At 36.2% G+C, this 16,057-nt stretch overlaps 1 protein-coding gene across 5 annotated transcripts in view; it reads right to left on the bottom strand.

Moving 5' to 3' along the window:
* Positions 1-16,057, bottom strand: part of LOC128638620 (pleckstrin homology domain-containing family A member 7) — a 121,097-nt gene that overhangs the window by 47,696 nt on the left and 57,344 nt on the right. For all 5 annotated transcript variants that reach the window (XM_053690684.1, XM_053690683.1, XM_053690686.1 and 2 more), the window contains 3 exons: positions 3,620-3,768; positions 3,280-3,387; positions 1,023-1,095 (listed from right to left, as the gene is read on the bottom strand). In XM_053690684.1, the coding sequence (XP_053546659.1) occupies positions 1,023-1,095; positions 3,280-3,387; positions 3,620-3,706 (268 nt within the window). In that variant the 5' untranslated portion in view covers positions 3,707-3,768. The remainder of the gene's footprint in view (positions 1-1,022; positions 1,096-3,279; positions 3,388-3,619; positions 3,769-16,057) is intronic.

Genomic DNA, 16,057 nt, shown 5'->3' with positions numbered 1-16,057 from the left:
ATGGCTGGGGCACTCACCACCTCCTATGAACCAGACAGTACAGAGATGTATGACTCCTCTCCGATAGTCACGAAGGAGGGAATGAATCACATAGTGCACAATGCAGGACCGTCCCTGCTATGAGAGAAAGCGTGCCAAGCTTGTAAGCTGCATGGCTCTCAAAGTGAAAGTGAAACCTGTATATTCCATAATCCTCCTAAGGAGATATTAACCCTTGATTCTATAAAGATAAAAGGCGCCACACTGTGACCCTGTCTTCTGTGTTAACATTATATAATAAAAACTGAAACGATCTTACCAGAATCTACTCAGTGGAACAGGAACACGGCCCTTCAAGTGTGACAGGTCGTAGCATCGCTCCTGACATGGACTTGAGAGAAGAAAGCAGTCTGCGAAACTTGTCAATGCCGATTGCTGTAGGAGCTGTTAATATGAGTCGGGATGGTGTCGCAGAGGAGAGCTCTCCCTGCATCTCCGGACTCTAACTTTAACCCAGGACCTCAGAGAGAAGCTTATAGGGCTACTTAAAACTCCTGTCCCATTGCGAAGAGTAGTACACTCCATAATAGAAAACAAATTCTGACAATTCTCTGCCAACCTCCTGGGACAAAAAGCAAAGAATGACTGGGGGATGAGGGAAGTGGGAGGAGTATTTAAGCCTTTGGCTGAGGTGTCTTTGCCTCCTCTTGGTGGACAGGTTCTTATTTCCCAAAAGTAATTAATGCAGCTGTGGACTCTTTCCAATTAGGAAGAAAATTGTATGTTCTACTTAAATCAAGAAAGAAAAATTTTGTGTTTTGTGTGTTCATTTCCCTTTAACTACATTCAGCACTTAATGGAAGTAACACAGTTGGAGTGTTTCCCGTAACAGACATGAGAACCCAATTTTAGAATCAAGTGATGTTTTTCATTCTAAACTCTAATAGCGGATGAATTGACTGAATTCATTTGTGAAAGTGACTGTATCCTGTTACATAGCCAGCGATTAAAATAATTAAAGGGTTACTCAAACTGAAGATTACCTCGATAATAAAATAAGCAGAAATCCGAGAGCACAAACCATCTTCTCTTCCAAAGTCGTAAGCCTGAGCTGTCCTGGAACATAAATAAAATAATATTTACCTACAGAACATTCTTTTTTTCTTATTGATTAACATTTTTAAATGACAGCAGTCATAATGATCTGTTTGTATGGCCAGAAACGCAAATCACACACACAGGTTAAAATATCCCTCTATGTTCACCCCACCAGTACGAATACTGTATAGTTGTTCATACAGAAATTATAATATTGACAAATTAAATGTAGGATGTGACGGTTTGGTAAATGCAGTTCAAAGGAGCACGTTAGAGCAGAACACTCATTGAATGAGAACTTATCAAAGCAAAATACTAAAAGGAAACACAACCAACAACCTGCTAAGGAACACACAAAATATTTAACAGAACACTGAATTTAGAAACCATGTTTCAAATCTTGCTTCATCAGAGACTTAAGCGATATGAAAGCCAATTGTTTTTTTCATGATTCAGATAGAGTACATTTTTAAACAATTACCAATTTACTTCTATTATCCAATTAGCTTCATTCCCTTGGTATCCTTGAAGAAGCAGCAATGCACTACTTTGAGCTTGAAAAACACATATGGTGAGCCAATAACATTAGGAATATATGTGCAGCCACCAATAAGCAGCTCCTGAGCCTACCAAGGTATCCTTTTCAACAAAGAATACAAAGAGAACAAAACAAATTAGCTAATAGAAGTAAATTGGAAAGCCGTTTAAAATCACATGCTCTTTCTGAATCACGAAGGAAAACATGTGGGTTACATGTCCCTTTAAACATGAAGGATTACAAAGCTTCAGGAAAGTATATTGCCATCAAGCTACACGCTGTTACAGGTCAGAGGTCACCGCCTTTATGACCAGTGCATAAGGAGGAGACAATATGCTTATGCACAGTAGCTTTAAGTTTTAACATGCTTGTGGTTTCTGTACATAATCAGCATTGATAAGTAATGTCCTGTGTCCCTGAGGAATCACAAACAGTCTTTGTCTTTACCAAATGCTTTAGTACAAGGGAATTTCAAATACCACAGCACTTTCAAAGTATGACGTTTGCATTGGAGCAAAATGAAAGAAGAGAAAAAAGGAACTGCTTAAACTGGGCCCAGAAATACATGATCTTGGGATAATGTTGCAGAGGGCGACACTTATAATTCTGCTACATTTCTGGCTCGAGCAAGATAATTTTTTTAGGACTCAAAATAAATAAATGTCTATCAAAGCTAAAGTTATATGTCTAAGAATCAAGTACAGAATTCCGTCCCTTTGCACTCTGTTTTTAAGGCTTCAGGTTTGTCAGATGCAAACTTAAAGGAACATTAAACCCCAAAAAATGTTTCAGGATTCAGATACATAATACAATTCTAAACCACATTCCAATTTACTTCTATTATGCAATTTGCTTCATTCTTTAGATATCGTTTGTTGAAGAAAAAGCAAAGCACAAGAGTGAGCCAATCACATAAGGCATCTGTGTGCAGCCACCAATCAGCAGCTACTGAGCCCATCTACATATGCCTTTCAGCAAATAATATCAAGGGAATTAAGCAAATTAGATAATAGAAGTAAATTGGAATGTTGTTTAAAATTGTATTCTCTATCTGAATCATGAAAGAACATTTTTGGGTTTAATGTCCCTTTAAACTTAAACCATCAGATTGGTGAGAATCAATAGGTAAATATATATGTATAACCTGCCACTGACAAAATAACTGTATAAATAATGTAGAAATATTACAGAAGGAGCCAATCTGGGCTTTAGTCTGCAGCTGGCAAGGGTAGACATATACTGCAATATTGTTAGCATAAAGTGCCATGTTTTGCAGTTATCTGTTAAAGCCAGTTAGGGAAAGATATTGAGCCGGCACTCAAGATGCCTACTGCCCGTTTAATCACGTCCAGTATATGAATGAGTTGATCGGTAATCTGCAATGGTCTAGATGTGGATTATTTAAATGTATATAGAAATGAATGCCAGTGTTTTGATTATTAAGTTGTACTTTATTTATTATATAGGTGGATTCTCAATATGTAGTTCCTACCACTAGATGGAGACAAACTACTGTACTTATATTAAAAGCCTGTTTATTTTTATATATATATATATATATATATATATATATATATATATATATATATATATATATATATATATATATATATATATATATATATATATATATATATATTTAGTGATGAAGATCAGAAGAGCACCTGTTTGTAAAGCCAGCCGCGGATCACCACAGGTGAGTTAGGGTCCCTCTTGATTGAATATTCCCTTTTTCCAAATGTGTGCACTCTCTTCACTGCCCTGGTTGGCGGCTAACAGAGTAAAAGAAAAAAAATCATTATTATAAATTTTAATTTTTGAGGATTAAAATCTCATTAAGTGTTCAGTAACCACTGTGCTGCACTGTATTGCAGATATTTATTTTAAGTATACATCGTTAGCTCACAACATTGTGAGACAAGACAAACTAACTATACACACAATGCATATTGATTTGGGCATCACTGTGTGGTGATAGAAACTGTATACAAAAATACACATTACCCTTGAGCCTGTGCTCATGGAGGCTGTTGTGACTACGCTACTAGCCATACTGAGCCCACTCCTTGGTCGTTCTATCTCCTCAGTCATGGTTGAAAGGCTTTAGTTTAGGTAGTGGCTTTAGCTGCTGGGTCTAAGGCTCCTCCAAATACCTGTAAATATTTCAATAGTTTAAGATTAATGATACATTTCTAGACAGGAGAAACATGGAACAAACATAATTATGATGAACTAAAATGAAACAAAGTGAATTATGTGATAAAGTCATTTGATTAACATGCAAATACACTCTTATTCCCAAAACATATTTAGCATGGCTTCTCCATAATGCAGGTGATGCTACAACACAGCTTTTTGTACATAGTGGGAAGAATTAGGGTGGTCCAGGGAAAAGTCTGGGACCTGAGTGGCTCTGGGTAGAGTAAGACCGTCTGAGGGGTGGAGTCTGGACACAGACACACCGGGGAGAAGACATCAGGGAATACAAATGGATCTGAGCATACTGGGGTAGGTGTATGAGCAGATCCCGGTTTTATTTGATGAAGCACAAGACATTTAGGGTTATGGCTCCTTAATGTGAGATGTCAGAGTACTGCTTCAGATAAATGTCACTTATTGTGTGACTGCGATCACTCTTAAACCCCTTCTAATTACAGGACAATATGCATTTATTAAATCACTATACAGTTTTTCCTGAACAATAAAGCCTTTATGATCAAGCTAAGCCTTTATCTTGTGATTTGGTATAGACAATATACTACTCAAAGTCTGAATACAATAATCTATGGAAATATAGATTGAAACTAGCAAAAAAGTATTTGCAATTTAAATTAAACACTTAAATCAGTACTGCATTTAATTGAAATTACCATAAAATGTTAAAAAGATAAAATGGATAACTGAATTTCTTGTAATTTGAATTGTTCATTAGCGCTATGTCATTCTTCATATAATAAAAGCATTGTACACAGACATCCTCAGCCACCAATAATGTTTTCCCAATAAGAGGGGAAGAAAGAAAAAACACATCTAAGGATTTAAAAAAATACTTTTTGACTGGCTTAAATGGACACTGAACCCAATTTTTTCTTTAATGATTCAGATAGAGCATGCAATTTTAATAAACTTTATAATTTACTCCTATTCATTTTTCTTCATTCTCTTGGTATCTTTAGTTGAAAAAGCAGGAATGTAAGCTTACAAGCCGGCCCATCTTTGGTTCAGAACCTGGGTAGCACTGAACCAAAAATGGGCTGGCTGCTTAACTTAGATTCCTGCTTTTTTCAAATAAAGATAGCATGAGAACGAAGAAAAATTGATAATAGGCATAAATTAGAAAGTTGCTTTAAATGGCACGTTCTATATGAATCATGAAAGAAAAAAAATTGGGTCCAGTGTGCCTTTAAGACTATCATGAGCTCTAGCAGTTGGCCTACCCACGTTATATGATTTTTAGCTACATTAAAGTACACAGGTAATAGGTACAGTGACTGTTAACCATCTCCATGCTAGTTGGCACCTAATTTATTCTATGTGCAGCTAATCATGGGTTAAAAAAGAGGTAAAACATATCTTCACCATACATGATACAGGATGAGATTCACGGTTACTTTGTTAGGATGTGTAGATTGGTTACACTATAATTTGTTTTGTATCACATCCGTTTACAATACTTTGAAATATGTATTTGATAGTGATAAACCTGTATCCCACAAAAGGTTATTTTTCGGAGCACAAAATAATAAACTGTGACGTCATGTGTATATGGCAAGATACCTTGTTGTTTCACCGGCCCTGCATTAACCTGCTGACCCCTCAGGCAATGAACGGAGGTGACTTAGTGTGTGAAACTACAGCAGGAAGCTCAGCCTGCCAGCAACTACCAATACAGCTGAAACACAATATATACAAGGGGGCTAAAGAAGCAGATTAAGTCTAACGCTGAGCTGGCTGCCTCTTCAAAGTAGAGAATGTTAGTGTAATGGTGCAGCCATGGGGGGGGGGGAGAGATAAAAGGTGAAACAAAATTGGCTGGTTTCCTCTTTAGTGATACAGTGAACTGGCTCCACTCAGACTAGGTAACTTTCAGTATTGTTCACAAACCCTGAGAAGTCAGTGAAACTGCAATAATCTGCTGAATAGATTGTCTCTTCCCTATGGCTCTCCTCCTCTACCTATCTTTACTTCCCAACATGTATTAAAAATATACTTCCTTTGTTTATTAAAAGGACACAGCACAAATAATAGACCTGGTTTCCTTAAAGGGACACCCTCCCTACAATGCTTCTTGCTTAAAAGGAACACTAAACACTTTGAGGCTAATATAAAATGCTTAACTATCCATAGTAAAACTTTGCAATATACTTCAAATGATTTATTTTGTCCCCTTTTCCTGTAATTTCAGTCTGAAAGAGCACATGGCAGGCTTCATAACCTTTAGGATAGAGGTAAGAATCAGCGCTTATTTCTACCAGCCAAGTACAAAAATGGTCCCTCTCACAGAGACCAAGGGATATTTTGAATGTAGGGAGAGACAGTACTGGCGCTAACAGCTAGGTAGTGATTAAACAAATAAAGTGAGTATATCCAAATAGGAAAGGTAACAATAGTCTATTACTACTAGATTTATTCACAAGCAAAGCAAAAAGAGACAAAGGTTAAAAACTTAAATGTTTATTGTATAAAAGGAAGAGATAAATAAGCCTAAATAGGATAGCACAAGTAGTATCTAGTGTATAGTGGATAAATTTAAATGACCTAGCTCTAAAGATGAGCTCGAACAAGCAAATTACAATAGGTAAGTATATCAAAACTATCCTATACACTAGTCCCTAGTTAATCCTAAATAGGGACAGTAATAACAAGATATCAATAGTAGTCACAAAGCTACACTTAAGCTATGAATGATAAAAATACATAAAAAATAATACAAATCAAAATATTAACAGACTGGACGTCCAGTTATAATGATAAAACAGGCACATTAGTAAAATATGCAGATATTAAAACTAATTGGACAAGTACTAGCTGCCCAATGGTAACAAAGTCTATTTATACAGACAGGGAGTGAAGTACGAATGACCGGTCAAAAATACAAGTGGTAATGGACGATCAAGTAAGGATTACTGCAAAAAGTGAACAGTTCACTCTCATATGCTGTTGATCTTGCTCAGGCGAGTATTGGATCACACTAGCATATGAGAGGGATACCTGAGGTGGCCGGCGTTATATCCGTTGATAGGGGTGGCTGCCAGGAGCCGTGCACTCTTAGCAATACTCGAGTGCTGTGGGAAATCCCCTTGTAGGATCTTAGTTTTCTGGGTCTTTTTCTCCTATCGCAAGTCGCTTGCTTTACCGCTGTCCTCTATGAAGGCGAGTGCGGTGCAGGCTGCTGGGGCTGTTCCGGTTTCCTTGGCCACAACAAAGTGACGTATCCGCTTACGTGTATGAGGTTTGCGTGTGGTCGTCAACAGCTGGGCTCAGGTTTGGACTATAGCCAAAAAAGTTCCGATTCAGGTGCAGGGCTTTTTGCAGTAATCCTTACTTGATCGTCCATTACCACTTGTATTTTTGACCGGTCATTCGTACTTCACTCCCTGTCTGTATAAATAGACTTTGTTACCATTGGGCAGCTAGTACTTGTCCAATTAGTTTTAATATCTGCATATTTTACTAATGTGCCTGTTTTATCATTATAACTGGACGTCCAGTCTGTTAATATTTTGATTTGTATTATTTTTTATGTATTTTTATCATTCATAGCTTAAGTGTAGCTTTGTGACTACTATTGATATCTTGTTATTACTGTCCCTATTTAGGATTAACTAGGGACTAGTGTATAGGATAGTTTTGATATACTTACCTATTGTAATTTGCTTGTTCGAGCTCATCTTTAGAGCTAGGTCATTTAAATGTATCCACTATACACTAGATACTACTTGTGCTATCCTATTTAGGCTTATTTATCTCTTCCTTTTATACAATAAACATTTAAGTTTTTAACCTTTGTCTCTTTTTGCTTTGCTTGTGAATAAATCTAGTAGTAATAGACTATTGTTACCTTTCCTATTTGGATATACTCACTTTGAGAATTACTCACTTTATTTGTTTAATCACTACCTAGCTGTTAGCGCCAGTACTGTCTCTCCCTACATTCAAAAGGCTTCATAACCTTGCCACATGTATCTGCGTTTGCTATTTTATAATTTCAGCTGAAGCCAAATATTGGAGATTTTGGGCTCTGTTTAACAAGCTGCACTTTCCGCTTCAGAAGCCCAGCCTTAACCTGTCTGCCACAAATCACCCCGATCCAAATCGGAATGATTGACAGCCCCTGCAAGAGGCCGATTGGCCACCAGTGAAATGCTTGTGCAAATGGTGAAATGCTTCTGCAATGTTAAATGCGACATTGTATGGGTATCCGCATGCAGCGATGTCTAGCTACAGCGAATCATGTCCGCTCGCCCATTGTTAAATGGAGCCGTTTGTATCAACACAATGACAGGGGTGTTCCCTGACCACTCCGTACTCAATTCCATATTGGCTCTTCTAAATGAGAAAAGTGGTTGGTAGAGTTCGATCGCAGGACAGCATCTAGCACACACTTCACTTCCCAGAGAATGTTAGGAGTTAAAGGGATAGAAAGGTCAAAATTGAAATCTTAGCTATTTTTGCAATACACTTCCATAAGCAAAAATTCTTCTAATAAAAGTTATTACTGGTTTCCTGCGGCAGCATACGCACATATGCTGTGAGGGCTTGTGCACCAGTATTGAAACACCATACCTGTTCAGAGAGCAGGTGGTGGTGTGTATTGCTTCTGAAGATATGATTTGTGTCATGCAAGCTACTGGTGACTTTCTGAGCAGGCATGGTGTATGAATATTGGTGCACAGACCCTCACAGCATATGTGCGTATGCTGCAGAAAAAAAGAACTTTTTTTAGAAGCACTTTTGCATAAAATATAGAAATGCACCTATGCACACTTCTTTTTTGACCTCACGCTTTAAAAATAAATAAAAGGCTAAGCATCCTTTCTTTTTAGACAAAGAGCAAATTTATTGCAACTGTATATCCCCAGAATAGTTTAGGTTGGAATGTCAATTTAATGCCAACAATAGCAAGTCCCTGCTAAGGAAAACATTACTTCTTTGTTAAATGACTATAGTTTGGGTCTTTCTATAGAAGGTTTGACTTATACACTTATGTGACAGGAACATAACCCACTTAGGGGTTTAAAAGATCCATTCTGGAATTCCTGTCTCCTGCACTTGGAATGCACAGATTGCAAGCAATGAAAAGGCTTCTACCATATTAAAGGGACATAACCCCCCCAAAAAATAATAATAGAACATACAATTTTAAACAACTTTCCAATTTACTTAGATTATAAAATGTTCTTGTTATCCTTTGTTGAAAAGCATTAAGGTAAATTCAAGAGTGTGGAAGTGTCTGCATCACAATATGGCAGCAGTTTTGTTAAAATGTTATACATCAGCAAGAGCACTATACGGAAGTTCTCCACCTGTACCCTCTGCTTGCTTGACATTTTGCTTTGTGGAAAACCATTCATGTTTGTTTTGATTGAAGGGCGAAGACAGTACAATCTATTTTCTCAATGTTCTCTCTTCTAGCAGTTACATTACTATATCCTTGACAAATCACAGGCAGCATAAGTATATCCTGTCTTTAATTCTAGAAATCTAGCCTTCAAACGTCACAGAACAACTTTCCTAAACGATTTCATTAAGGGAACAAAGACTATGGGCTTTATATTGGATATAAATGATGCAGAATCTTTGGCGTTCCTTTTTGAGCATTATATTGAAATGTAGGTGTCTTATCTCGCTATGCAGAGTACTGGTTGTGAAGGAGATATAACTCAAGATAAAATCTACCTTTGTAAAGTCGTTTGAAGGACCTTGAAGTACTGATGAGAGCTCTTGGATAATAATTTAGCCAGAGCAGACGGCTTAAGAGAATCAGACCCTATGTTGAAGAGGTCGATTCCCCAAAAAACAGACAGACAATCAGGCAACCTAACATATTTAGGTTTCTTGTAGTACAGCCTTATGCTTATCCAAGGCATTCTTCAAAGTCTCTCACAGAATTGGTCATTACCACCTCTAATGGATGTTTATACCATGAACTAACCACTCTGTGAAGTGATCCTGTAAATTACTCCTAAACCTACTAACTTTCAGCTTTAGATCATGACCCTTTGCTCTGGAATTGTTCTTTTTGTGAATATATATATATATATATATATATATATATAAAAATAAATAGATAGAGGTAGAGGGGAGAGTAAAATTTAGCAATATTAAAATATATTTCTGTAACAGTCCTTACAGCTAATTTTTAAATCGCTTTTTATGGTGTTCTACAAAGACGACACACAAATTACACTCCAGAATACAAGAAGTGCAAGAAAAAAGCCAAAATTGAATGGCTTGTTTGAGAGGAAAAAAAAAAAAAAATATTCGGTTTTATAATTAAAATTGGTCTGTTTTCACTTTAATATTTTATCATGTCATCCATAATTTATCTGACATTCACACTTAATTGCCTTATGAGAAAGACGTATCCCCAGGGTAAGAGTTAAGCTAAAATCTGTAAACAAAGCCTTATTATGTCTTTTAAAATTGTGGATTATTACTAAAAAGGGACAGTTCACAGTAAAATTGTTTTTCTCTGAATGTGTTACATGTAACTTGTTATACCAGCTGCAGCATACAAAAAGTATGACAAATTGCTCATTTATGCTACTTTTTTTTGCAAAAGAAATAGCTGGATTTTCTCTTTGAAACCACGGCCCATCAAAATAGGTTTGGCTTGCTGACAGATCAGATCTTGTTAGCTTATCACTCAAGAGCTTCAATTTCTTATCTCTGTTCTAAGTATTGTGCAGAGACAAAATTGAAAAGTAAGATTTTAGATCTTTATCCTCTTCCACTTCCCACTGTCAATATAATTTCTTCTGCTGGCTGCATTTACATAGAGTCTAAATAGCCTATGCCTAGGTATAGAAACTTTCAGTATAGGTAGGGATACTACAGCTATTTCAAATGCCGATATAAAGGCTAAGGAGCTAATTGTAAACAATTTAATAAACTCCAGCAGGTAAAATTGATCATTAAATGTGTTCCCAAAGGAGAGAAAGTTTTTCGATAATCATACTGAAACATTTTCTCTATACGTATTAAAAAAAAAAAAAAAAAAAAAAAAAAAAAAGTATTAAAAAGCTTTTTGAATGTAATGCTAAATAAACCAACTTGTTCTATGTAAGTTGCCAAAAATATTGCTGCACTTTCATATTTATCACAGAATTGTATTAAATCCCTTTAATGCTATGTCTTGGGCAACTATTACTATCTAACACAACCAGTAAAAAATTAGCTACTAGAAATGACTCCTATTAAACATTAAAATTGGCAGCGCTACATTTGTGTTAGAATCTGGGCAGTAATTTGATTTAGCGAAGCCTGGCACCAACCATGCATATTCACACAGACCAGACAAAATGAAAAGGCAATAGACTTTATGGCGTGTGTTAAACTCTTTGTGTGTGACAGAACAGCTCAGAAATCAGCAGACCATTCCAAGGAGCAAGTGTGTGTGGGAGATTGACACCAAACAAGGCCGCTAACAATGTAAAGAATGTTCACCACCTACAAAAATATTAGAAGTCAGGGTTCATATTGGGGAAAACATGAATGTTCTATTCATGTGGATATGATAATAGCCAGCACTATTCACAATTATATGAAGAAGACATAAAGCCATTTCTGTGTCACAGTATGGAACTTCAGTTCTGTTCTCTCAGAATGCATTTTTTGTACCCTTCAGCGCCCCAGTATAAACCTACTGTACGTAAAAATATATGTAAATATAACATTCAAACCCAAAATGTTTCTTTCATGATTCAGATAGAGAATCCAATTTCAATTTTCCAGTTTCTAATTTACTTCATTCCTTAATTACCCTTTGTTGAAGAAAAAGCAGTGCACATGGGTGAGCCAATCCCACGAGGCATCTATGTGCAACCACTAAGCCTATCCATGTGTGATTTTCAACAAAGGATATCAAGAGAATGAAGTAAATTAAATAGAAGTAAATAGCAAAGTTGTGTAAAATTCTAAATCACGAAAGAAAACATTTGAGTGTTGTGTCCCTTTAAAATTTATTACTGCTGATTCGCTATCTAGAAAATTTTTTATGGCCAATCAGAGTTTTTAGGTAAAAAAGGTGAAAGCCAATGCCACTTCAATACCAAATAATAGGTCACTGCTTCATGAGGAGCAACTGAAATGTTTCCCTGGTACCTCAGACAATTCTCTGGAGCAGAAAATCACATATGTATCCCCAGGAAACATATACCCTGTATTTTACCTGCACTCCATTATCTACCTTCCTCCTGTTATGTCAGATACACAGGTATTTCCCTGATTTGTTACTATGCCACAGTCAACTTAAAGGGACAGTCTAGTATAAATTAAAAACTTTCATTATTCAGATAGGACTTTTAATTTTAATCAACTTTCCAATTTACTTTTATCATCAAATTTGCTTTTTTCTCTTGGTATTCTTAGTTTAAACTAAACCTAGGCAGACTCATATGCTAATTTTTAAGCCTTTGAGGGCTGCCTCTTATCACATGCTTTTTAAATCTCTTTTCAACACAAAGACAGAAAGTACACGTGGGCCATATAGATAACACTGTGTTCAGGCACAAGGGGTTATTTAAAGGGACAGTTTACTCAAAATTTTTCTCCCCTTTAATTTGTTCCCAATGATCCACTTTACATGCTGGAGTGTATTAAATTGTTTACAAGTAGCTCCTTTACCTTTATATTGGCATTTGAAATAGTTGATTTAGCATGTGGTATCCCCACCTATTCTGAAAGTTTGTGGCCGCAGGTCCCAGCTATAGATAAGCTTTGTAAACACAGCCAGCAGAAGAAATTACACTCCCAGTAGGATAAAGCAGAGATAAGGTATTACAATTTTGATTTTCCATTGTTCTCTCCAAGTACTGATTGTTTTATGGACAGATATAAGATAAAGAAGCAGGTATATGTATACAATGTGATACAGTAATGAGATCTGATTATACCTACAAGCTCAACCCATTTTATTAGGTTGTGGCTTCAAAACACAAAATCAGAGCTTTAATATACACAAAAAAAAAAAACATAAAAAGCTATTTTCCATACATTTTTTCTCTGCAGTTGGTAAAAAAAAGCAATTGTAAACACATTAAGCGAAAATCTATTTTTCAGTAGACAATAGATAATAAACAGTCACAGTCATGTGATCAGGGGGCTGGAAGAAGGTTCCTAGATACAAGGTAATCACAAAGGTAAAAAGTACATTAATATAACTGTGTTGGTTATACAGAACTGGGGAATGGGTAATAAAGGGATTATCTATCTTTTAAAACAATAACAATTCTATGGTAGACTGTCCCTTTAAGCTCTGGTATTAATGCAAATTTTTGGCCATTTGTTAAATAACACAGCAAATGAATAGGAAACATATAAGAGATAGCCACACTGCAAAAGCCAATCTTTTTACATGTTTCTCTCTGTATAATATCTAGCACAACTTATTATTTTTTAATCAATTAAAGTAAGATTTGTGATCGTTTCCGGTCCCAACTAGTGTCTAACTCATGTAAACGTTCAAGAATCTGAAAAGTATTGAACATTCATGTTTGTTTGAAAAGTGACACTGTAGTTTAACATTTATTTCCCCTAAATGTGTTTTCAATGGCTTGTAATACCAGCTGCAAATCTTAAAATGTAATTGTTCATTTAAGTTTATTTTTGTATATAAAATAACAGGTTATGTTAAATTAAAACACAACCAAATTAAATAGGCTGAGCTTGTAGGGTGAGCAGGCGCCCTTATCTCATCTGTATACAAATTGACTCATCTTATTTCACACCATTTACTTAAAAGACCAATACTTTGATATAAAAATAGAAAATTAAGATTTTAGTACCTCTCACCCCCCCCACAAACATTTTCTTTCATATATCAGATAGAGCTTGTGATTTTAAACAACTTTCTAATTTACTTCTATTATCAATTTTTCTTTTGGTATCTTTTGTTGAAAAGCAGGGACATATGCTTAGGAGCCGGCCCATTTCTGGAGCATTATATGGCAGCAGTTTTGCAAGAATGTTATCCATTTGCTAGAGCACTATATGGCAGCACTATTTCCGGCCATGTAGTTCTCCAGATGCCTACCTAGGTATCTCTTCAACACAGAATATCATGGGAATTAAGCAAATTGGATAATAGAAGGAAATTGGAAACGTTTTAAAAATGTTATTCTCCATCTGAATCACAAAATGTTTTTGTTTTTCATCTCTCTTTTGATTAATTACATTTTCAGTAAAGATTTGGATACAACAGACAAAAGCAGCTATTTCAAATGACAAAATAAAGGAGCTATTTGTAATCAATTTAATACAATCCAACAGGTAAAATAGAGCTTTGGGAACACATTAAAGAGGAGAAAACCCAATTATAGTCCACTGTCTCTTTACAGAACACCCATAATATAAAAGGTATAATTTATCACTCTGAAGAATAATAAATTATAAAACAGTGTTTCATGAGAAAGTGTAGACAGTAAAATGTTCATTTAAATATTGATAGACCTGGCTGCTCATAAATAATGCAATTTGTTTTGTTCACATCTATTATTCTAGGATTAGAGCGCAGTTCACACTCCATAATAAAAAATATGATTGGTAAAACTAATTCCAATAAAAGGTTTATATATTCACACGCAGATACAAAGGGTTGGAAATTTCCATTAGTCCATAAAAGTAAAAATGTCGTTTTTTTCCTATATTTAACAATGGAGTGAACTAGTAACTTTGTCTCTCTTTTAATTAGTACATTTTTTGTCCTGACTAATAAGCCACAGGGATATTTTTTCTACCCCATATATTTATCTATCTTAAAAGGGACAGTCTACTTGGAAATTTTTATTGTTTAAAAAGGATAGATAATCCCTTTATTATCAATTTCCCAGTTTTGCATATCCAACACCGTCATATTAATATACTTTTTACCTCTGCGATTACCTTGTATCTAAGCATTTGCAGTAGGCCCTCTTATCTCAGTGCTTATTACAAAATTTAGCCATCCGGTGCAGAGAGAGCCACTCTGTGGCCCTCTCTGCACCGGAGATATGTGGCTATTTTCAGTATAGGAGGCGGGTGGCAGCCTTCGATGGCCATGCTGATCTGGAGGGGGTCGGGACCGTGGGCGGAGATGACCGGGGGCGCGCACGTGCACGGGGGGGGGGCGGGCATGTGCACGTGGAGGGAGCGGGTAGGAACCGCTACACTACAGAAAAAAAAAAATTGTACAAAACTGAAACAATGGGGGGAAAGTATATTAAAATATAAACCTCAGTTAGGTGGTGGGGGTTGGTTTGTGGGGGGGGGGAAGCTACACTACAGAAAAAAAGAAAAAAAAAATGAATTTTTTTTTAAAATAACATTTTTTTCTGCAAACTGGGTACTGGCAGACAGCTGCCAGTACCCAAGATGGCCCCCAATAAGGCAGAGGGGGAGGGTTAGAGAGCTGTTTTGGGGGGGATCCTACACAGTAGCATATGTAAATATGCTAAATTTTTTTTTTTTTTTTTTTTTTTTTTTTAAAAACAACCTTTTATTTGAGTACTGGCAGACTTTCTGCCAGTACTTAAGATGGCGGGGACAATTGTGGGGTGGGGGAGGGAAGGGAGCTGTTTGGGAGGGATTAGGGGGTGGGATGTGTCAGGTGGGAGGCTGATCTCTACACTAAAGCTAAAATTAACCCTGCAAGCTCCCTACAAACTACCTAATTAACCCCTTCACTGCTAGCCATAATACACGTGTGATGCGCAGCAGTATTTAGCGGCCTTCTAATTACCAAAAAGCAATGCCAAGTCATATATGTCTGCTATTTCTGAACAAAGGGGATCCCAGAGAAGCATTTACAACCATTTGTGCCATAATTGAACAAACGGTTTGTAAATTTCAGTGAGAAACCTAAAATTGTGAAAAATGTAGCGTTTTTTTTAATTTGATCGCATTTGGCGGTGAAATGGTGGCATGAAATATAGCAAAATGGGCCTAGATCAATACTTGGGGTTGTCTACTACACTAAATCTAAAATTAACCCTAGAAGCTCCCTACATGCTCGCTAATTAACCCCTTCACTGCTGGGCATAATAAACGTGTGGTGCGCAGTGGCATTTAGCAGCCTTCTAATTACCAAAAAGCAAAGCCAAAGCCATATAAGTCTGCTATTTCTGAACAAAGGGGATCCCAGAGAAGCATTTACAACCATTTATGCTATAATTGCATAAGTTGTTTGTAAATAATTTCAGTGAGAAACCTAAAGTTTGTGAAAAATATTGTGAAAAAGTTTTT

This window comes from Bombina bombina, chromosome 8, assembly GCF_027579735.1.
Source record: "Bombina bombina isolate aBomBom1 chromosome 8, aBomBom1.pri, whole genome shotgun sequence".
Taxonomy (NCBI): domain Eukaryota; kingdom Metazoa; phylum Chordata; class Amphibia; order Anura; family Bombinatoridae; genus Bombina; species Bombina bombina.
Note: the sequence above shows the minus strand (reverse complement) of the source record. Positions and strands in the feature narration are given on the sequence as shown.